A 24,679-nucleotide genomic window follows, 5' to 3' on the forward strand; every position below is an offset into this window, starting at 1 on the left:
TAAGGTTGACCGGAAGTCTACCTCCGGGGCTTGCCAATTTATTGGCCGGTCATTGGTGAGTTGGTCATCCAAGAAACAAAACTCCACCGCTTTATCCACCGCCGAAGCCGAATACATATCCGCGGCATCTTGTTGCACTCAATTGTTATGGATGAAGCAAACCTTGAAAGACTATGGTGTGTTGCTGCTTGTGACGGTAAAGCACTCATCCGTTGGGAACCCCAAGAGGAAGGTGTGATGCGTACAGCGGCAAGTTTTCCCTCAGTAAGAAACCAAGGTTTATCGAACCAGCAGGAGCCAAGAAGCACGTTGAAAGTTGATGGCGGCGGAGTGTAGTGTTGCGCAACACCAGGGATTCCGGCGCCAACATGGAACCTGCACAACACAACCAAAGTACTTTGCCCCAACTTAACAGTGAGGTTGTCAATCTCACCGGCTTGCTGTAACAAAGGATTAGATGTATAGTGTGGATGATGATGTTTGCAGAAAACAGTAGAACGAGTATTGCAGTAGATTGTATTCGATGTAAAAGAATGGACTGGGGTCGACAATTCACTAGTGGTGTCTCTCCCATAAGATATAGCATGTTGGGTGAGCAAATTACAGTTGGGCAATTGACAAATAAAGATGGCATGACAATGCACATACATGTTATGATGAGTAGTGTGAGATTTAATTGGGCATTATGACAAAGTACATAGACCGCTATCCAGCATGCATCTATGCCTAAAAAGTCCACCTTCAGGTTATCATCCGAACCCCTTCCAGTATTAAGTTGCAAACAACATACAATTGCATTAAGTATGGTGCGTAATGTAATCAACAAATACATCCTTAGACATAGCATTGATGTTTCATCCCTAGTGGCAACAGCACATCCACAACCTTAGAACTTTCTGTCACTGTCCCAGATTTAATGGAGGCATGAACCCACTATCGAGCATAAATACTCCCTCTTGGAGTTACAAGTAACGAGTTGGCCAGAGCCTCTACTAATAACAGAGAGCATGCAAGATCATAAACAACACATAGATGATAGATTGATAATCAACATAACATATCATTCAATATTCATCGGATCCCAACAAACGCAACATGTAGCATTACAGATAGATGATCTTGATCATGTTAGGCAGCTCACAAGATCCAACAATGATAGCACAATGAGGAGAAGACAACCATCTAGCTACTGCTATGGACCCATAGTCCAGGGGTGAACTACTCACACATCACTCCGGAGGCGACCATGGCGGTGAAGAGTCCTCCGGGAGATGATTCCCCTCTCCGGCAGGGTGCCGAAGGCGATCTCCTGAATCCCCCGAGATGGGATTGGCGGTGGCGGCGTCTTCCGTATCGTGGCTCTCGGTCCAGGAGTTATTCTCGACGAAGGCTTATGTAGGCGGAAGGGTAGGTCAGGGGGCGCCACGAGGGCCCCACATGCTAGGGCCGCGTGGCCCAAGCCCTGGCCGCGCCGCCCTGTTGTGTGGGTGCCTCGTCGCCCCACTTCGTTTCCCTTTTGGACTTCTGGAAGCTTCGTGGAAAAATAAGATCCTGAGCGTTGATTTCGTCCAATTCCGAGAATATTTCCTTACTAGGATTTCTGAAACCAAAAACAGCAGAAAACAGCAACTGGCTCTTCGGCATCTTGTTAATAGGTTAGTGCCGGAAAATGCATAAATATGACATAAAGTATGTATAAAACATGTAGGTATTGTCATAAAACAAGCATGGAACATAAGAAATTATCGATACGTTGGAGACGTATCATTTGTCTCTTGGTACGGTGCCTCTTCTTTGTGACAATGAAAGTGCAATTAAGATCGCCAATAACCCGGTTCAACATTGTCGCACCAAACATATTGACATTCGCCATCACTTCCTACGTGACCATGTTGCCAATAAGGATATTGATCTCAGTCATGTGGGGACAACCTACCAATTGGCGGATATTTTCACTAAGCCTTTGGATGAAGCCCGGTTTGTTAACTTGAGAGGAGAACTTGGTATTCTTGATCCTAAAAACTTAGATTGAATAACTTCTTGCACTATATTCTTGCATTTATCTTGCTATCTAGCTTAGAGGCACATCACATATGGGGATAGTCATCTTACCATGACTTGGTATGATGCATACCTATGTGTGCAACATAAATAGACCCAATGTCATTATATGGACCCAAGCATGTCTCTTTGAGGTCTCATGACATTTGCGCTTCCACATAGGGGGAGTAATCCCCCGCCCCTCATTGAGCCTCAATTACAACTTGATTTGACTATATGGCTAAATGATCTTATTGCAAAAACTATTTAAAAATGTTTTATGGTTCTTGATATACTTCGAATCATGCCCATTGTTGCTATTTATATCTTGTTTGGATTTCACTCCAATGGGTATGCCTAGAGAACTTTGTGTTTCCAACCCCATGTCTATGCTCATCTCATCATCGTCTATCTATCTATATGTACATGTCATCATCTGAGCATTCATACACATTTACACAAAGAATAGGGGCAAAACGAGGCAAAATAATACAAAACTGGGCAAAAATACTCTGGCCGGTCACTGGCCCGGTCGGCCTTTGCGCCGGGCCATCCGGCGCCTGGCCCGGTCAACCGGGCGGCCGACCGGCCGTGCGGCAGGTTATGTTTGGAGGAGGATACCCCTTGGGGGTCTTCTTCCTCATTACCCCCCACCTCCAAAACCTCCATGGCCGCCGCCTCCACCATCTCCACCACGTCCTAGGCCTATCCCACCACTAGTTTCTCCCCAAACTTCACCCAATCATAGATCGGGATCTCTCAAGCATCTTCACCAAAGGATTTGGTCCCTCTCAAGCTATTTTGGGAGATCTTGGGAATTTGGCCCTCAAGCCCTCTCCACGTGTTCTTCTTGCTCACTTGGGCAAAGAGGACGATGTCTTTGGGTAAATCTTCCTCCCATTTCCTCTCCCTCTTGCTTTTCCTCTCCCATTGCCAAATTTTGAGGAGAGTTGAGAAAAGTTAGGGTTAGGGTTAGCAAGTCCTCATGCCATCTAGAGTGTCTCACACCCCTATGCACACTGTTCACTCTAATGCTATAGTCTATGTTCAAGTTTGTGAGTTTTTGCATGATTTTGTGGTTGAATTTCTGGGCAAACATCACAAGTCGATAGCACCCGGTTTACATCCCGGTCAACCGGCCTCTCAACCGGCCGGTCCGGCGTGCCGCCCGGTCAACCGGATTTACAACCGGCTCATCCGGTCTGCTGTCCGGTCGGACCGGCCCGTGCGCCGGATCGCCCAGTTCTTCGCATAATCTCATCGAAACACTTGGATATATGCTTTGCCTTTTGGACTCCCTATATACTGATGACATGTACACTTACCCCACTGCTCTCCTCGCTCTATTTTGCTGATTCACAGGAGATTGGAGTGGTGAGGATTGATACGTCCAAAACGTATCTACTTTCCCGAACACTTTTGCTATTGTTTTACCTCTAATTTGTGTATTTTGGATACAACTAACACGGACTAACGCTGTTTTCAGCAGAATTGCTCTGGTGTCTCGTTTTTGTGCAGAAATTCAACTTTCAGGAAAATCACCGGAATTAATGTCAAAGGGCCTATTTTCCCAGAAGATTCACGGAGCCAGAAGGGCAGGCCAGGGGGGCCCACGGCCCCCACACCATGGGCCGGCGCGGCCTAGGAGGGGGCGCGCCGCCCTATGGTGAGGCCGCCTCGGCCAGCCTCTGACGCCCCCCTCTGGACTATTTAAGGGTTTCGATCTAAAAACGCGAGAGGGGAAGTCGAAATCGCCAGAAGCCATCCAGAACACCACCGCCATCGCGAAACTCCATCTCGGGACCAGAAACTCCGTTCTGGCACTCCGCCGGGACGGGGAATTGGAGGAGATCATCGCCATCATCACCACCGACGCCTCTCCATCAACCAGCCATGTTTCTCATTGCGAGTTTCTCATTGCGAGCACGTACGACTAAATATGGAACACATGCCTATGGATTGTTTAGTACTTGGATACCGTTTTATTACTATCTGCAAATGCCCTACTTTGATTGTTACATGAGTTTCTCTCATCCATGCAACGCCCGTTCATCCATCCCTGTGCCTACAGTATTTTAATCCTGCTGTTTACTATAATCACTACTGCTGTCTTTGTTACACTGCTGCTGGTCTTTCACCACTGCTACTGTTATAAAACTGTTACTACTGATAAACTCTTGCGAGCAAGTCTGTTTCCAGGTGCAGCTGGATTGACAACTCCGCTATTAAGGCTTTCAAGTATTCTTTGGTTCCCCTTGTGTCGAATCAATAAATTAGGTTTTACTTCCCACGAAGACTGTTGCGATCCCCTATACTTGTGGGCCATCAAGACTATTTTCTGGCGCCGTTGCCGGGGAGCATAGCTTTATTTGGAAGTTCACTTGGATTGATATTGTTCGCTGCAAATTCTCCATCATGGGTAAATCTCGCGATCCTAAAGTCGCCATATTACCATCCACTACAAGAAAAGGTACAACTCTGAGTACCTCTGCTGCTCTTGATTTACCATCTGTGACAAGTCAACTTGTTTCACCACCACAAGCTTCACATGCTGGTACTTCTGCTGAATCTGAAAACTCTTATAATTTTGATGATGCTTCTGCTGTGCTTGATGATAGTGGTTCATTGGGATCTTTTCTAGATGCTACAATTACTAGGTCTAGAGAAATTGAAAATACTGAAACTCCTAATGAAAATACTGCTACACCTGTTAATTCACCTGAGTCTGTTGAATACTGTAGTGATGATCCTGATGAAGATTATGTGGAACTTGATGATGATTTTATTGATAAATGCAATGCTACTACTGATGCAAGAAAAATAAAAAAATTTCTTGCACAACATACTGTTAGATATAAGCTGTCTCCTGATTCTAAATTTGCCACATCTCCTATAAACATTAAGGATAAGGATTATGATTTTTCTCTTGATCTATCTCATATAGCTATTGTTGAGAAAACACCCTTTTGTGGTACTGAAAAAGAAAGTGTTGTAGAACACATGAATGAACTTTCTACTTTGAGTAGCTTGTTTTCTGATGATATCAAGATGCATACTTATTTTGTTGCTAATTTTTTTTCCTTTGTCATTAAAGGATGATGCTAAAACTTGGTATAATAGTTTGCCTCCTGATTCTATTGATAGTCCAAGTGGTTTGCTTGATGTTTTCTTTCGGAAATACTTTCCTGCTAGTGCTCAACATATTGTTTACAGAAAATTTATAGTTTTGACCAGGGAGATGGAGAGAAATTGCCTGAAGCATGGGCAAGATTTTGTTCTCTTATCAGAGCTCGACCTGGACATGATCTGGAAAAGCATGATTTACTTGATATATTTTATAGTGGACTAACCATTGAGTCCAGGGCATATTTGGATAGTTGTGCTGGTTGTGTTTTCAAGAAAAGAACTCCAGACGAAGCTGAAGAATTATTGGCTAAAATAGGCCGGAATCATAATGATTGGACTACACCTGAACCAGCCCCGACGCTAATATTGAAGAAGAGGGGTTTGATTAAATTAAATGATGAAGATATGAGGGAAGCAAAGAAATCTCTTAAGGAGAAAGGTATTAAATCTGAAGATGTGAAGAATTTACCTCCCATAGAAGATTTATGTAAGATAACTTCCCCTTCATCCATGATTGAGGTAAACTCTCTTCAACGCTTTACTAGGGAAGATATTCCGTATTCAAAACCTCCTGCTCAATGCTTAGATGAGTTTGATAATTATATTGTTAAGCAAGAAAATTTTAATATGAGAGTAGAGAATCATCTAATGGAAAATTCTCAAGCTATTAGTAATTTGCATGATATTGTGGAGAGAACCTCCAATGATGTTAAGATGCTTGTTAAACATTTTCATATGATTCAAACTCAAATTGATCAACTCACTAAAGTGCAAAATGACTTGTTAAAAAATAGTTCTAAAGAAAAACATGCTTATGAAATAACAACTAGAGGCGGTGTTTCTACTCAGGATCCTATATATCCTGAGGGGCATCCCAAAAGAGTTGAACAAGATTCTCAACGAATTGAAACTAGTGCTCCTTCTAAGGAAAAGAAAAAGAAACATAAAAATGTTGTAGAATCCTCTGAGCCTGTTAATGATGCTAGTAGTATTTCTATTTCTGATGCTGAAACTGAAAGTGGTAATGAACATGATAAAGATAATGATAAGAATGATGCTTCTGATAAAGAAGAGGTTGAAGATGAACCTGAAAAGCATGCTAAAAATAAAAAGTATACTAAAGAAGATTTTATTGCTAAGAAACATGGTAATGAAAGAGAACCTTGGGTTCAAAAGCAAATGTCTTTTCCTGCTAAGAAACTAAAATCAAAGGAAGAAGAGCACTATAATAAATTTTGTGATTGGATGAAACCTTTGTTCTTGCAAATCCCTTTGACTGATGCTATTAAATTTCCTCCTTATTCAAAGTATATGAAATATATTGTCTCTAACAAGAGGAAAATTCCTAATGAGGAGATTTCCACTATGCTTGCTAATTACTCTTTCAATGGCAAAGTTCCAAAGAACCTGGGCGACCCAGGTATACCGACTATTCCTTGTTCCATCAAGAATAATTATGTTAGAACTGCTCTATGTGATTTGGGAGCAGGTGTGAGTGTTATGCCTTTTTCTCTTTATAAGAGACTTTATTTAGATAAGTTGATACCGACTGATATATCTTTGCAAATGGCTGATAAATCTACTGCTATTCCTGTTGGTATATGTGAGGATGTTCATGTTCAAGTTACTAATAACTGCTTGATATTAACTAATTTTGTTGTGTTGGAAATGCCTGAAGATGATAACATGTCTATTATTCTTGGGAGACCTTTTCTTAACACCGCAAGGGCTGTTATTGATTGCAATAAAGGAAAAGTTACTTTCAATGTTGATGACAAGGAGCATACTATTTATTTTCCCAAGAGGATTGATAAAGTATGTGGAGTTAATACAATTTCTAATGTGAGAACTATCAAAGTGGGAGTTATTGATTGTCCTATATATGAGCCTAAAGAAGGATATCAAAATATTATGATTGGATCCATAACAATACAATTCAAGGTAACATGATTGATTTGAGATTTATTTCTTCTTATGCTATGTAAAATTTATTTGGTGGCAAGACTTGATCAACCTTGTTAACAAATTCATTTTATATGCATAGAGGAACTAAACAACATCTCTTTCCTTCCTCCACTTGTCCTACTTGCTGTAGCACTACTTGTTTTGCAAAGTTCTTTAGTTGTATAGAGATTTCAAAATCTTTTTCTGCCCAGTAATAATAAATTTAATACCCAGAAATGTGCATTTTTCAAAGTTTTCAAAAATTCACAAAAATTATACCGTTGGTCTTATTTTTCGAAGAGGCATCTGGGAGCACCTGTGGATGACCAGTGGGGCACCACAGGGCTGCACCCCACCAGCCGACGCGGCCAAGGAGGGGGGCGCACCACCCTGTGGTGTGGGCCCCTCCTTGCCCCACTTATTCATCTCTTCCTTCCATCTCACTCTCTCTCCCGAAAAAACTCGTACCAACTTTCTCTCACTCGCGTTTTTGCTCAAGAGCTCAGGATTTCTCGATCTCTTTGCTCAGCCCAGATTTCTGTCTGAAATTTGGCACATTTGCTCTCCGGTATGTGACTCCTCCGATTATCCAAATAGAATTTTGTTTGGTTGAGTATATCTTGAATATTTTGCTGCTGTAGGTAACATGTTTAGTGAGCTTTCATGCTTGTTCTAAGTTGTAAAAACTAGTTTTGATGCATGCTTAGTACTCTACCAAGTTCCTATAGTAGTTTCCCTCAATTATATGTCACCAAATCAAATTTTATAATGTTTATTGAAAAATTTCAGAAAATGGAGTGGAATAGGCATCAACTAAACCAACAAGAATTGGAGGTGCAACAAGTTATGAGAGTTCACCGCGAAGAGGGAGTATACCCCTCTTACTACCCGTGCATTGATTTTATGAGGAGTGCAGGAATCTTGCGAGATGTTCAAAATCTGATTTCCAATGCAGGGTTGGAAAGTTTTGTTGTTGGTGAACCTTACCAATATGCAAAACTGACCATGTCAGTGGTGCAGGATTTTGAATTCAATTGGTCTCAATCTAACCCCATGGTTCGATACAAAATTTATAATAAAACTGTCAACTTGCCTTTTGATGATTTTTGTGCAGCAATTAGAGTGCCACAATGGGGATCATGCGAGAAGATTAGGGGACTACCGCAGGAGCTCTTAAACCTATACAAGATGATTTGTCAAGGGAGAAGCTTCTAAGATGATAGTGGTAAAATCAGTAGTATTCAACTCCCAGCTATTCGCTACTTTGCTTATTTCATCACCAAGTGCGTTCTTGCTAGAAAGAATGCAAGTAATTTATCTATCCAGGATTTGGCTTTCCTAGCTGCTGCATTACAAGGTGATAGGACTTATAATTTGGGTGCTTTGATAGCCTACAGACTTGCTACTAACCGTGAGAAGGGGGGGATTTGTGGAGGTCTCATCGCCTCTCGTTTATTAGCTATGCATGGTGTAGAACCTCACCATCTTGATATTCAGCTCTCCATAGAGAAACTTGACATAGTCTCCATGATTAAACATGAATTTGTTTCTGATTTATCTAATTTGAGTAACCTGTCTTACAAGATAACATTTTACAAGAAAACTTGGAGAACAACTAAGAAAACTGAAAGACTAGTAGGATTGCCTGCACCTGTTTTGTTTAACCTTGATTCCAGGAAGGATTGGTCAGTCACGGAAGGTGAACTGAATGCATACGTAGAGGGGGATGGCCATCATGCAGGGGACGGCACGAAGGAGGCCGAGGAACACCTCGACTTGTCATCCGATGCAGCGAGTTCTTCGCATCAACATTTTGGGCATGAGGAGCCTTCACCCTTTTCTTCTGCACCGGGACCTTATTATGACTACGCCATGTATGATCCACCGGCGTGGAACCCTGACCCTCGCTGGGGTTGATCTCCACTTAGGCCAAAAGCCTAAGCTTGGGGGGAGGTATACCGGCATCACTCATTCTTTGCATATTATGATTGCTGGATACTTGTATATACTTGTTTAGTTTCTTAAAGTGGTTTTCTAATAAGAGAGAGATGATATTTGGGGAAGTGCTGCCTGAAAACAGATTCTGGACTGATACCAAAAAAATTCTCAAAAACAGCCAGAACGTTATTTTGCGAAGCCAATTTTTGTGCGTGTTCCCCAGATTGTTATCTAACTTTCATTAGTTTAACACTTTTCGAGCTGAGCAGCGGAAGAATTTCTTAAAAATCGATTACTGTACTGCTGTCAAGTTTGACGAATTCCTGCTGCTTTGCGTTTATGTGACTTTTCTAGTTTTCATTTTCTTGTTTTTGCTTTGTTTCTTTCCTAAAACACAAAAAGACCAAAAATATTTCTGTTGTTTCTCTTTACCATTTGATTATTTTGGTTTCTTGCTTTTATTTTGCTTTGTTTGCTATCGTTGGTTTGCTATAAGAAAATCCAAAAAGATTTTACTTTGTTTGCTTGTTTCCTTTTGTTCTTGTTTCCAATTCGAAAACACCAAAAATATTTGCTATTCTTTGGTTTTGTAAAGTTCATTATGGAGTTCAATGGTCTTCGGTGGCTGGAGCTTGGTTTTCATTCCATATTATTCAAGCTACACAAGTGAAATGCAATAATGTCGATCTACGACAATTCGACTGTGGTGAGAGGCTGGTATGAACTCTATTTGTTTCCATTTTTGTACATATACTCATCCATGTGAGCATGCTTAGTTAGTTCATGTGAGGTATATGTCATTTAAGAAAGTCTAGTAGTTCATGATCTCTCATGTTTACCTCCAGTTTATTAATATGAGTAGCATGTCATAGATATTTGCTTGCATTGTTTTATTCATAAATAGGTATGACATTGTGGTATCCTTCTCTGAATAATTCACTTGAATCGACTTGGCACATGCTCACGCATGCATATGACTGAACAAAATTCAATTAAGCCTCGATGATTTACTTTGCCTCAGAGTTCTTGTATCACTTTTATGCCTCCGTTAATTTATTTTGCCGCAAGCATGATTATGACAGTTACTGCTCTCTTGATTGTCGCTCCCTAGTCTATTGCTAGCCTTCACTTGTACTGAGCGGGAAAGCTGCTCGTGCTTCCAAACCCCTGAAAACCAAGTTATTCCAAAGTGTCCACCATAAATACCTATGCATGGCATTTCAAACCATTCCAAGTAAATTCTCATGCGCTACCTTTAAACCTTCAAAATGCTTCTCAATTTGTGTCAATGTTTTATAGCTCATGAGGAAGTATGTGGTATTTATCTTTCAACCTTGTCATTTACTTTTGACAGACTTTCATAAAAAGAGCTGGCAACGGGGTTCCCATCCCCAATTAATTAACTTTCATTAATAATTCTCTTCACATGTTTTGCCCTGATTCATCAGTAAGCAACTTAATTTTGCAAATAGACTCCTCCATGGTATGAGATTGTTGGAAGGCACCCGAGGATTCGGTTAGCCATGGCTTGTGTAAGCAAAGGTTGGGGGGAGTGTCACCCATAATAAAACTAAAATACGTGTGTAAACAAAAGAGAAGAGGGATGATTTACCTTGCTGGTAAAGATAACGTCCTTCATGGGAGCCGCTCTTGAAAGTCTGGTTGACGAGGTAGTTGGAGTACCCATTACCATTCGTTGACAACAACAAACACCTCTCAAAATAATTTTACTCCTGATTTAAAAATGAAAAGCTCTAGCGCATGTTAATCCCAGCTTCCCTCTGCGAAGGGTCAATCTTTTACTTTTACGTTGAGTCACCATCCTTTCTTTGAGCATTTTCTTGAGAGCACAACTATCATTCTTAGTATAATATGCTTGTCCCAAAATGTGATTAACTGTGGTATAACTTTGATGCTTTTATCTTTGACAATCTCTACTTCTAGTCTTTCCATGAACTTCAAAGGTGCCCAAGCATTTATGTTTTCCTGTACAAATACGGGCAAGCGAGATACCACTTTATCATATCCTTTTATGAACATTGCAATCCTGCTGATAGACATGATTCATGATGCTTATTATTAATTCGTTGGTACCTTTTCCATGATTGACATAGCTATTAGGTGACTTTATTTGCATGTATCTTATTATGAATTGCCTAAGTACTTGTCCATATCATGAGAATATTTACATCATATGAACAAATGTGTTCGTGAAAGTTCTTTTATCGCACTCAGTTGTTAACTGAATTGCTTGAGGACAAGCAATAAGCTAAGCTTGGGGGGAGTTGATACGTCCAAAACGTATCTACTTTCCCGAACACTTTTGCTATTGTTTTACCTCTAATTTGTGTATTTCGGATACAACTAACACGGACTAACGCTGTTTTCAGCAGAATTGCTCTGGTGTCTCGTTTTTGTGCAGAAATTCAACTTTCAGGAAAATCCCCGGAATTAATGTCAAAGGGCCTATTTTCCCAGAAGATTCACGGAGCCAGAAGGGCAGGCCAGGGGGCCCACGGCCCCCACACCATGGGCCGGCGCGGCCTAGGAGGGGGGCGCACCGCCCTATGGTGAGGTCGCCTCGGCCAGCCTCTGACGCCCCCCTCTGGACTATTTAAGGGTTTCGATCTAAAACACGAGAGGGGAAGTCGAAATCGCCAGAAGCCATCCAGAACACCGCCGCCATCGCGAAACTCCGTCTCGGGACCAGAAACTCCGTTCTGGCACTCCGTCGGGACGGGGAATTGGAGGAGATCATCGCCATCATCACCACCAACGCCTCTCCATCGACCAGCCATGTTTCCCCATCCATGTGTGAGTAATTCCCCCGCTATAGGCTGAAGGGGATGGTAGGGATTGGATGAGATTGGTCATGTAATAGCATAAGATTGTTAGGGCATAGTGCCTAGTGTCCGTAATTGGTACTTTGATGATATTGTTGCAACTTGTTATGCTTAATGCTTGTCACTAGGGCCCGAGTGCCATGATCTCAGATCTGAACATGTTATTGTTTCATGATGATATTCATTGTTTTATGATCTTACCTGCAAGTGTATACACATGTCGCTGTCCGGAACCCGAGGCCCCAAAGTGACAGAAATTGGGACAACCGGAGGGGAAGGCGGTGATGTGAGGATCACATGTGTTCACGGAGTGTTAATGCTTTGCTTCGGTGCTCTATTAAAAGGAGTACCTTAATTTCCAGTAGATTCCCTAGAGGCCCGGCTGCCACCGGCTGGTAGGACAAAAGATGTTGTGCAAGTTTCTCATTGCGAGCACGTACGACTAAATATGGAACACATGCCTATGGATTGTTTACTACTTGGATACCGTTTTATTACTATCTGCAAATGCCCTACTTTGATTGTTACATGAGTTTCTCTCATCCATGCAACGCCCGTTCATCCATCCCTGTGCCTACAGTATTTTAATCCTGCTGTTTACTATAATCACTACTGCTGTCTTTGTTACACTGCTGCTGATATTTCACCACTGCTACTGCTATAAAACTGTTACTACTGATAAACTCTTGCGAGCAAGTCTGTTTCCAGGTGCAGCTGAATTGACAACTCCGCTGTTAAGGCTTTCAAGTATTCTTTGGCTCCCCTTGTGTCGAATCAATAAATTGGGTTTTACTTCCCGCGAAGACTGTTGCGATCCCCTATACTTGTGGGTCATCAAGGATCGTGCCACTACTGCCAAGAGCGGGAGGTATACAGGGCCTCCACCACGACGTACTAGTGGTCGTGCACCTCCGACTACTGGTGGCAGCTCATCTGGGGGATGAACCAAGACAACTGGCAGTAAAAGGAAAGATAAACATGCCACACAAGAAGATGATGAGTCATTGCCAGAGTTCAATGTTGGCGATGTACAGGTTGGTGCATGGAGAAGACTTAGAGAGGACAACCCCTATCGCTTTGAGGCACCCACTTACACAGGGGGGATAAGTTTTTCTGGACCAAGACACAGCAAGTGATGTGGGAAGAGTACTATGACACCAAAGAGCACATGAAGAATGGCACCATTGTTATGCCCAAGGCCATCAAGGATGTTATTACAATGCATGAAGCCACCAAGTTTCATTTTGTGGTTGAGACCTTGAGGCGGATGGGGTTGTATGAGCTTATGTGCCTGACACCTACTGATGGGTGCTATTGTCCAATCCTGGTGCGGCAATTTCATTGCACAGTGTTTTCCCATGATGATGCAGCTCACACTATGACTTGGATGACAGGCAAAGTGAAATACACTTGCAACTATCTTGATTTTTGTGAAGCCATGGGGTTTGCTGGAGGACGTGCTTGTGGTTTCAAGCTATATTCTCGGCAGAAGTTCACCAAAGGAGATATTGCCTTCTGCTATCCTCAGGAACCCACAGCTGGACCTCCCACTATATCTGGCATGTACTACTCCTACCTTCTCCTTGCCAAGCTATGCCGTGAGACTCTCATCAGTAAGTCCGGCGATAAAAGTGAATGCCGTGGATACCATCTCAACTTGATGTACTACTGCCACCCTGAGCACCGGAAACTCATTGATGGCTGTGATCTCATCTACTGTGAACTGAGGCGATGTGTTCGCGAAAGGATGACTCCTAACTATGCTCAGTACATTCAGCTGCTCATCAACAAGGTTGTGCCAGCACCTCTCAATACGCAAGGTGAACGGGTCAAGATGGAAGCCTTCAAGATACCTATTCAAGGTGATAGACCGGACATCGCTGAAATGATGCCTTCTGAGCGCCGGTCCAAGGAACGCCATGACCCTGCTCGCTCCAGCTACTCTAGGCGCCCACAACATGGTGTCTCACGGTTCTTCTCTAGCTTATGGCAGATGTGCCACAATACCAATGATGATGCACATCAAAGTCTTGCTTTGAACCAGGAGACGAGGAGGCACCAAAATGAGTTTATGGCTGCTAGGGATGCACCTGTTCCTCCTCCTGGCCCTGAGTTGGAGCCTGTACATGCACCTAACTGGGAGATGCCTCCCATTTCTGATGAGATGTTCCAGAACTTTGATCCCTCCTTGTACACTTTTGGTGGTCATCCTCCCCGCTTTGCTCAAGATCCTGATACCCGTCAGAACGATGATGATGAAGACGAGGATCAGTATGGTGATGATGATGATGAAGAGGAGAATGATGATGATGATGATGATGATGGCAGCTCTCCAGCCACCGGGACCGAGTTCTATTGATGGGAACGCTAGCATCCCTACTCTTCTCTTCGCCTTTTTGGTGTTCCGATGCCAAAGGGGGAGAAGAGAGTAGAGTCTAGGATTACGGGGTTCTTTCGTTGTCACAAGCCATGGGTGTTGCTTTATTTGATTCTTATATGGCTTGTGCTTATTTGCTTTTATCATTCCAAGAACCATTTGCTACTTTAAGTAATTCGTGTATGGACATGTACCTATATGCTTAATCTCTATGTTAGGATGATTATGTGTGCTATGCTTATATATCTTGATATGCACATCTCCATACCATGCTTGTTTCCTAAAGATATTGGGGGAGCTTCTCATGTTCCACAAAAGTTGCACTTTGCATTCAAACGCAAATTCTCCAAGTGCACACTTTATGGGGGAGCCGTCTAAATATCTTATATGGAATCAAGGTTTAAAGCTTATCATAATATCTATATGTGACTCTAGCTCGGTTTGTCATCGTATACCAAAAAAGGGGAGATTGTAAGGGTATTTTATCCTTATCCATTATTTTGGTAACTATGACACCGTGCTAGTGTATTTGGACTAATACATGTCTACAAGATGATTCCCAGGTATTAGCCAAAGAGGTATAATGGTGTATCAATGGAACAAGAAGGCAATGGGAGACCCCCCCACTTCGATGAAAATCAACAAGGATTTTCTAGAGCCTGGCCGGTCCCAGACCCGGTCAGACCGGCCCTGGCGCCGGACAGCCCGGCGCCGACCGGCCCCAGCGCTTGTGCCATCCGGGCAGGTTCCAGTAAGGGCGGGCGAGCACCCGGTCTGCGTCCGGTCGCCAGCCTGGTTTGGACCGGCCAATCCGGTCCATGGCCCGTCGGACCGGGTTCCAGACCGGCTGCCCTGGCGCTCAACCGGCCTACGCGCTTGTGCCATCCGGGCGTGATCCAGTAAGCTCAGAAGCTCGTCCGGTCAAGATCCGGTTCCAGCTCCGGTTGAAACCGGCCGGTCCGGTCACTGGCCCGGTCTGACCGGCTGTTCGTGCGCGGCGATCCGGCGCCAAATCCGGTAATCGATTCCTCGAGGAATCTGATGATGTGTCAAGTGAGCAACGGCCAGATTTCAAAGAACACTATAAATACCCCTTCACCTACCTCTGAAGGGGTAGGCACTACACTACAAGCTATTATTGAGCTCTCTCTCACATACTCCATTGCTAGAAACACCAAAAGCCTCAGATCTCCTTCGTCCTCCACCCAAACTCAAATCCCTCTGGGGAAATGATAGAGGAGGACCCGATCTATTGTTCTACCAAGCCAAATCTCATTCCCCCTTGTATTCATCAAGAAGCTTGCTCTCTAGGGTTCGTTGGAAACCCTAGGTGGGCAAGAGTAGTCCGGAAGCATCCGGGCTGTGGATTTTCTCCTGACAAGATTGTGAAGGTTTGGAGGCTACCTCAAAGTCTACCACAAGTGAGTGAGCTATTCCTTCGTGGGATAGGCTCCGGAGAATAGGGTGAGCCTTCGTGGCGTGGGGAATCCTTCGTGGGACCTCCACCCCTCCAAACGTGACATACCTTCTTGCAAAGGAAGGGAACACGGGAATACATCCTCATCTCCAAGTGCTATCGGTTATCTCTAACCGAACTCCTTACTTGTGATTTAACTGCCTGTGAGAGACTTCGTGTTCGAGTTAGTTGTATCCTCATATAGGTTGTCTCACCTAGTTTGCATTAGGCTCACCTTTATATTCCGCAAAGCCTAATATTGCAAAGGAAGAATTAAAATCTGTAGAAACCTATTCACCCCCCTCTAGGTTTACCATCTCTGAACTTTCACATATAGCCCATGAGAGGATGACGTCAAGTGGTGATCGTCATCAAGGTTGAGTTGGGCAAGTTCAAGTTGAGCATCTCAAGAGGATCATATGCTTGAAGCTTGCCGTCCATTTGGTGATAATGGAATGTGAAGATGTGCATCAATGGAGCTTTCCCATCATGGTCTATGGGGGAGCATTTGTGAGACTTCACGAAGCAACAATGATCAAGTGTGGCATTCCAGCTTGAGTGGAGCTTGAAGACTTATTATCAAGATCAAGCGGGATGCGCAAGGCAAAGGTATGGCCTTGATAGGTTTTCCTTTTACCGGTCTCAAGGTGATTGATGGGAGATCGGATTATAGGATAGATAGCCACACTATCAAGAGGGGCTTTCGGTTGGGTAACTTGATCACATCGTCTTAGGGAGCTCAATCCTTTGCATACTTTGCATATCCCTATTGCTTCTTGGTGTTTCTCTATGAGAGGTTCTTGATCTTGTTGCTAGCTTTACAACAAGCCCAAGTTCATCGAAAACGGAATCCGCATGCATCTTCAATTGCGTTTTCAAGTTTGGACGTCTTCATCGTTTCTTGATGGTGGGACACTCCCTCTCTAAAAACATCTTAAAATATCCTGTGGGGAGTCTCCATATTTCCAACAAAATTGGTTTCATGTCAATCAGGGTCCGGACACAAAAGTTATCACAGTTTTTGTATAATATGTTTTCCTGCTGGCCCGGTTTCTCGCCCGGCGTGACCGGCCGTCCCACCGGCTGGCCCGGTTCAAACCGGCCCGTGGACTGGTGCCAACTGGGCCATGTACTGTAAGGCACAGACGTGTCCCGGTCATGTCCCGGTCACAAACCAGGTTTGGACCGACCGGGTCTGGCCTGTGGCCCGGTCTGACCGGCCCCTGGACCGGACGGCCCGGCCCCTGGGCCGGTTGACCGGCCTCCTCGATGGCTGACTCAGCCCAACATTTCCCCAACGGTTATATTTTCTCTTGGGCTATAAATAGGCCTTCTTCCACCTTGGGCTGGATAAGTTCTTCCACTCTCTCTCCTCCATTGTTGACATTGAAGAACTTGCCCTCTCTCTTGATTCCCCCCATGATTCTTGCTCATTCTTGAGGGATATAAGAGAGGAGATCTAGATCTATAATCCCCACCAATCCATTTCTCCTCTAAGTGAGGGGAACCCCTTGGATCAAGATCTTGGAGTCATTTGTTGATTTCCTCTTTGTTCTTCCTCTGTAATCTCATCCTAACATTTGTTGCTTTGGTGGGATTTGAGTGTGAAGGATTTGAACACCTCTAGTGTTCTTGCTTTGCATCATTGCATAGTGTTGAGCTCTCCACCACGATTAGTTCGAGTGAGAGACCGTGAGCTTGTTACTCTTGGAGGGAGACCTCCTAGTTGGCTTGGCGGTTGGTGCTCCGGTGATCTCTTCAAGGAAGATTGTGAAGAGGCCCGGGCTTCTCCTTCGTGGAGCTTGTGAAGTGGTTGTGGAGCTTGCCATCTCCGGAGTGAAGGAAAAGCTAACCATAAGGAAAGGGCCATTATCCTTCGTGGGTGTGGCTCGGAGAATAGGGTGAGCCTTTGTGGCGTTGGGGAATCCTTCGTGGGACCTCCACTCCTCCAAACGGGACGTACCTTCTTGCAAAGGAAGGGAACACGGGAATACATCCTCGTCTCTGCGTGCCTCGGTTATTTCTATACCCGAGCTTACCTTCCTTGCGATAGCCATCGTGCTTGAAGTACATATATCTTGCTATCACTTGTGCTACATATATCTTGTGCCTATCTTGCTTAGCTCTAGTTGTTGTTGTTGCACTTAGGTGAGCCTAGCATATTTAGGGTTTGTGCTTGTAAACTAAACATTAGTTTAATTCCGCATTCTTACAAGCCAAATCCGTAAGAGTTTTTAAACGCCTATTCACCCCCTCTAGGCGACATCTCGTCCTTTCAACATCCCATGGACGCGCGAGGGAGGAGCGGGAGGCATGCGCGAGAGAGGAAGTCAAAGTCCAAGCCGGCCCAGCATCCGGTCAGACCAGCCGCCACGCCGGCGCGCCCGGTCCCTGGCCCGGTCCAACCGGGCGGCACACCGGGTCCGCCCCGGTGCCAACTGGACGCTGCGCTTATGCCAACCGGGAGTTGTACTGCAAGACATGACACGTCCCCGGTCACCACCCGACGCCAGGCCCGGTTTGAACCGGACTGGCCCGGTCCCAGGCCCGGTCGACCGGCCCCCAGGCCGGCCGAGTCCGAGTCTGTCTCGACCAGATCTATTCTGGGTCGGTTATTTTTGTATCTTTTCGACCTGAGGTCGTCCTGAACACCTATATAAGTGCCCAGGACGCCCCATGATAGTTTTAGACCACGTTTAAGATAAACCCTAGTTCATAGTTGTTCGCTACTCAAAACTATTGATACCCCACTCTCCAATTCATTTCGATCTGGAGTTTTATGCTACTAAAAGTTTGTGTGATCTGTTGTTCCATTGGGGATTAGAAGATTGCACTTTACCGCTTCGTGGTCGGTGGCTACGTCCGCAAGTGTGTGGAGTTGCGAATATCTTGCAGGGTTGAGAGCTGTTGCATTGGCGACAGGGATCGATCGAGAGACTCGTCAGCGTCATACAAGTTATCATCCACTTCATCATCGTGTATTTTCGTTGTGTTCATCCTGTGTTCATCACCACCTCCGTCGCTTACTGAGAAGATCGGGAAACCCCATATCACCAGGGGTGGCCTTGGCGTCGTCTAGATCCTCCTCCGCAGCAGCTTCCAGCGGCGTCTCCTCCGCAGCGACGTACGGCCTGGGCGTGGCAGCGGCTCTCTCCGACGAACCTGGCCACGGCGAGGGGTGCGTTAGAAGGTGCAGTGGCTGGGAAGGTTAATGGACACAAGGGGGAGGCAGGGGAGTGGCGGAGGCGAGCTACACCTCGTGCGTCACCATGCGGTGACCACGGGCAGCCTGTCGGCATCGTCGAGCGGCGGCAGCTCGAGCAGCGCTGTAGCGTGTCTGGCATGGTGGAGTGGGGTGGTGGGGTGTTGTGAAAGGAGAGGAGTGGCTGGGGAGGGGTTTTATAGGGGAGGAAGGGGGACAGGCGTATCGACGGTGGCCAATGGGCGACGCGGGCGGCATCCACGCGCGATAGACGCGGGTTCTGCGCGGGCGTCGAAGCGTTGGGGAGGGGAACGAGATGCCAGGCCCGTGAAGACGAGGCGAGGGAGCAGAACCGAGGCACCAGGCGCCAGCACGCGTGCGCGCATCCACCTTACCGCGCTAGGGTTCTGGCGGGAGAGGGGTGGGCTGGCGTGCTGGGCCGGTGAAAGGGAGAGGGAAGGGGCTAGCTAGGGTTTGGGCTGGGCTAGGGGTGTTGGGGAGGGTGGAGAATATAGGGGGCTTGTCCCTGGCCCAAACAGAGAGGAAAAAGAGAGAGGGAAAAAGAGAGAAAACGAGAGGTTGAAGTGGCCCCTCTTAGGGTTTGCTCCAAGGAGAAAAAAGAGAAAAAGAGAGAGGGTGCATGCAAGGGCTTGCATGTGACAAAAGTTTGGAGAGAGGGGGCATAGCACAAGAAATGGGAAATGGAAATAAAAAGGGGTGGTGTGGTGGTGGTGATGATGCCAGCCTAAGAGGTGGTGTCAAAATAAAAGAGGAGAGAGGGGGAGTGCTCCCTCCTTATTTTAGAAATTTTTAGAGCCAAGATACAAGGCTCACAAGGGTTGGATCATGTGATGAAGGATTTTGGGAGAGGGAAAACCAAGTGAGAGAGAAGCACTAGGGTTCAAGATGGTTTTCAAAAATTTGGTGCTTAGGTTTAAGGTGGAAAGCTACACACAACAAGAATTTTAGGTACTACCATAAGCAAGAATCTATCCTATGCACACACAAAGTAGCATGAAGATAAAGTTTTTGTTGGCTCCAAATTTTGGAAAATATGCAAAGTTTGAAAAGTGGGTTGTTGTCATCCTTAATGATCCACAGGATGTCTTGCCTCTTGCCTATTGGAAAAGAAAGCGTATTAGAACGCGTTGCTCGTTGCTGGATGAGGCTCGTACCCATATCTTCTACATGGCTTGTGGTGAGACATGTTATCTATTTTCTCAATTAATGAGACATGTCATCAAATTGTATTACGTGTTGTTGAATGTTGATGTTATTTAATGTTACTACATATATTACTCCCCGCTATGAGTAACCTTAGCTTACCCAGTTAATACAGTGATACTCTGATATTTGTCGGACAACATCAAATTAGCGTCTTCTCAACGGACAGAGATTTGGTGCACATGGGCACCAGTGATCTCGTTTTTAAAAAAAAGTAAAAATCATATTTTTGAGTTTCAAAAAAATTTGCAAAAAAATCCACACATAGTCAAAGATGTACCCCACAAACGTGCAAAAAATCAATTTCAAATACTTAATATTTTGAGCTACACAAAAATGACAAAATTGTAGATCTGAGTAGTCATTTTCAAATCTCAAAAACATATCAGATTTTGTCATTTTTCTCTAGCTCAAAATAAAAAGAATTTCGGATTGGGATGTTGCATGATTGTGGGATGTATCAATGACATTCTTCAGAATTATTTTCATGATTTTTATAACTTGTAAAAATATTTTTAATATTTTTTTTACATAGCGAGAGCACTGGAGTTCGGGAGCTAAAAGCACTTTTCGCTTCTCAACCCATTTTCCTCTGGCGCAACCTGAACCTCGTATCAATTGCGTATCCAACACGAACTTTTAGACGAAGAAACACCCAAAAACGCTTTCACACTCATCTTCCCAAGCGGAGCGATCTCTAACAGAGAAGAAAAGATCTTTCCTACCAATGCTCCGCTTCCTTGCATTGAAAATATCTCGAATGCAGACGACGTGGCCCATAACGATTGGCCCAGAGGTGATAGGAAACGAGTGCACGTAAAAGCCTCTGTTCCAGGACACCCAACCAGAGCTATAAATATGAAACCTTACCGTCTGGAACGCATGGTCTAGTTACAGCTTAACCACAAAAATCTCATATCGACCGACGAGCTAGCTGCTGCTGTAATGGCGTCTGCGCTGACGAACGTGAGCCTGTCTACCTTCGCGGCCGCGGCCCGTGGCGACGTCCTCGCGAGGCCGCAGGGCCCCGCCCGTGTCACGTTCCCGGCGGTGAGCCGCGTCGTGGCCTGCCGGGCCGGCGGGCCTGCGACGCCGCCGGGTATCTCGGACAAGGTGTCGGAGAGCATCAAGGATGCCCAGGAGGCGTGCTCGGACGACAGCGCCAGCGGGGAGTGCGCGGCGGCGTGGGACGAGGTGGAGGAACTCAGCGCCGCGGCCAGCCACGCCCGCGACAAGCTCAAGGATTCCGACCCGCTCGAGAACTACTGCAAGGAGAACCCGGAGACCGACGAGTGCCGCACCTACGACAGCTGAGCGTACGTGTTAATTAATTTGTTCTACTAGACTGGAAGATAAGATCCATACTTGAAGAGGTCGCTGATCACACAAGAAAAGAAATGATACTTGGAGGGGAGTGAAAAGAAAGAAATCAAGGTTTTTACCCGGTGAATATGCACCATGATTCTGTGTTTTCTCCACCTCTGTTGTTGCTATTCCCTGTATGTAATTGAAAATGATTATATGAATAATCATATTTGTATGATATGTTCTTCTACTGGAGTTGAAAATATATTTATTATTTGTTGTCGGGTGCACCGGACAGGACATGCATAACGGACTTTAGATGTTCATTTCCTTGCACTGCGATGCCGAGATGTAGCGCGTCTGAGAGGAGTGTTTTTGGCTCGGAGTTGCATATGTTCCTTTTATTTTAAAAGTATTCTAATTACATTTCAAATATAAAAATAAAAAACAATTATGTCGCTAGATATCTTTCTATGCGTGCACCAATCCGTTCACTAAAAAAACTTTTGGGTAGCCTGTGTAAAAGTTGCGGACCTCAATGCTAAAATAAGGTTATGCTGGAGACATTTTTTTATATGGATCACAAATTATTTTTTTCGTGAGACTTTACGTGCTTATATATGTGGATAAGCACGCGCAAAATATCTTTATTATTTTCATTTTGAAATGTATTTCTAAGTAAATGAAAAATTTGCACCGAAATCAAAAGTGAATTCCCACCTTTCTACGTGTCTTTGCCTTCTAGGAGAGGTTGTTTGAGACGAGCCCGAGAAAAATGTGTTCCTGAAGACATAAGCGTACAAATGTACACCCATTATTCTTGAGAGTTTTTACAGTAACCTTGTGAGGTTCCTAGTTCCAGGGCAGTGAGCACCTCCTTCCACGGGCCGTCTTTCCCTCATGCTGCTGAACGCGGGATGTGCATTTGGCTTGCCTGCTTCACCTCCCAACCCGAGCCTCCTTTTGTTGCGGTGGCTGACGCGACGGGCTGATTCTGGTATGCCATGGCACCTTGTTCAAGAGCGTTGTGGTCTGAGCCGCACGTATATTACACCTTCACCCTTCTGAGCTCGTCCATCTCCTCTCGAGTGGCTGAAAGGAAGGTGCCATCGATACTATGTGGAGGGACAATGGGCGTCCATATGCAGAGAGCAGCTGAGATGAATACTTATCGTTGTTTTGTTCACAAAGCTAAAGGTTGTACTCTCCAAGTGCTCCCTGTCCGCCTCTTGTTCAAGCTCGTTGTCGTTAGTCTCCTCCACCTCATCCACCTCATCAACAAGGGGTTGTTGCATCCCTTTGTGACATCGCCGTCGGGTTCTTCCATGCCCATGTCGCCATCTCGGCTACCCCAGAAATGAGCATGAGGCTGCTCTTTGACACTCCACGCCTTCACCTACACCTGCCAAAGAAGTGGCTATGGCATGTGTGGCATCGCAGTCCGCCCTCGAAAAGAGGTTAAGCTGATCCGTTATATATGAGCTGCAAGGTTGCTTGACGTGGGTTGGGAGATTTTTCGTGAGAGCGGAGGCTATTCTTGGCAGGCTCGCTTCTATACCCGTCGTCATGCCTCTGGCTGAACCCCATGTTGGGACCGTTGATAACTGCAAGCGCTTAGGTAGGTGTAGCTAGTTTCAAATTAAGAGTATTGATCCCTAATACATCTCAAATGTATCTACTTTTCCAAGCACTTTTTTCAATGATTTGCTCCAGAATCTCACCGAACGTGGGTAAAACTTTTGAATCTGACGTTATTTTCAGCAAAAGTCTTCTTTCTATCTATTTTTGCAAGATATAAAATCGAGGAAAAATACCACTGAAGTTTTTCACCAAAACATGGGGCCTGGAGCTTTGGAATCATACGAGAGGTGCCACGAGACCCAAACGAGCACCAGTGGCGCGCCCCCTTGCATAGCGCGCGCCATCTGGGCTATTTCTGTCCCTGGAGCGCCGCCTCGCCTCCTCCTTTCGCATACCCCCCTTATATACCTGATACGTCCATTTTGCATCACTATTTTATATCATAATTTACTGTTATTCATTGATATATTTCATATTTAGAGATGATACTTATGTTATTTCACCTGTTTTGCATGTTTCATGATTATTGGAGAATTACTCACCGGAGTCAGGATTCTGCTGGAAAAAGCACCGTCAGGATACAATATTTCTGAAGATCAACAATTGACGGAAAATATACCGAAGCTCTTATTTTTCCAGAAGACAGAGCCAGCCAAAAGGGGAGGCCGAGGAGGGCCGCCATGGGCCCTCCCCATAGGCCGGCGCGGCCACCAGGCCAGGCGCGCCGCCACGTGGGGAGGGGGCCCACGACCCCCCTCGGCCATCTCCCTTTCGCGTACTTCATCTACCCGAAACCCTAAGGTGCAGGGGACCATCGAGAATAGACACAGCCGCCTCTGCGGGGCGGAAAACACCAGAGAGAAAAGAGCTCTCCGGCAGGCTGAAATCCGCCGGGGAAATTCCCTCCCGGAGGGGGAAATCGTCGCCATTGTCACCGTCATCGAGCTGGACTTCATTGGGATCATCACCATCATCATCTCCACCACCGACACTGTCATCTCCACCGCTGCACCTCGTCTCCGCTGTAACATCTAGGGTTAAATCTTGATTATTTTATAGGGGAAACTCTCCCGGTGTTTATTACTCCTTGTTATTGATGCTATTGAGTGAAACCATTGAACCAAGGTTTATGTTCAGATTGTTATTCATCATCATATCATCTCTGATCATGTTCCATATGATGTCTTGTGAGTAGTTCGTTTAGTTCTTGAGGACATGGGTGGAGTCTAAATGTTAGTAGTGAACTATGTTGAGTAATATTTAATGGTTTGATATTTAAGTTGTGGTGTTATTCTTCTAGTAATGTCATGTGAACGTCGACTACATGATACTTCACCTTTATGGGCCTAGGGGAATGCATCTTGTATTCGTTTGCTAATTGTGGGGTTGCCGGAGTGACAGCAACCTGAACCCCCGTTGGTATATCGATGCATGAGGGATAGCAGGATCTCAGAGTTTAAGGTTGTGGTTAGATTTATCTTAATTACTTTCTTGTATTTGCGGATGCTTGTAAGGGGTTTAATCACAAGTATGTATTAGTCCTAGGAAGGGCGGTGCATTAGCATAGGTTCACCCACACAACACTTATCAAAACAATGAAGATTAATCAACTATATGAAGCGAAAGCACTAGACTAAATTCCC

The 24,679-nt window shown here is 45.0% G+C and overlaps 1 protein-coding gene across 1 annotated transcript; it reads left to right on the plus strand.

Annotated features, from left to right (window-relative positions):
• The first annotated feature begins 21,020 nt into the window (after positions 1-21,020).
• LOC127342622 (calvin cycle protein CP12-1, chloroplastic-like) lies at positions 21,021-21,745 on the plus strand. The gene has a single exon (XM_051368606.2). The coding sequence runs from the start codon at positions 21,096-21,098 to the stop codon at positions 21,462-21,464; it is 369 nt and encodes a 122-aa protein (XP_051224566.1). The 5' UTR covers positions 21,021-21,095; the 3' UTR covers positions 21,465-21,745.
• Positions 21,746-24,679: the final 2,934 nt, after the last annotated feature.

The sequence above is a fragment of the Lolium perenne genome, chromosome 3, assembly GCF_019359855.2.
Source record: "Lolium perenne isolate Kyuss_39 chromosome 3, Kyuss_2.0, whole genome shotgun sequence".
Classification (NCBI taxonomy): domain Eukaryota; kingdom Viridiplantae; phylum Streptophyta; class Magnoliopsida; order Poales; family Poaceae; genus Lolium; species Lolium perenne.

What these genes read in the sequence shown, in the direction of transcription:
- LOC127342622 (XM_051368606.2), top strand. Translation starts at nt 21,096, where the DNA reads ATGGCGTCTGCGCTGACGAACGTGAGCCTGTCTACCTTCGCGGCCGCG.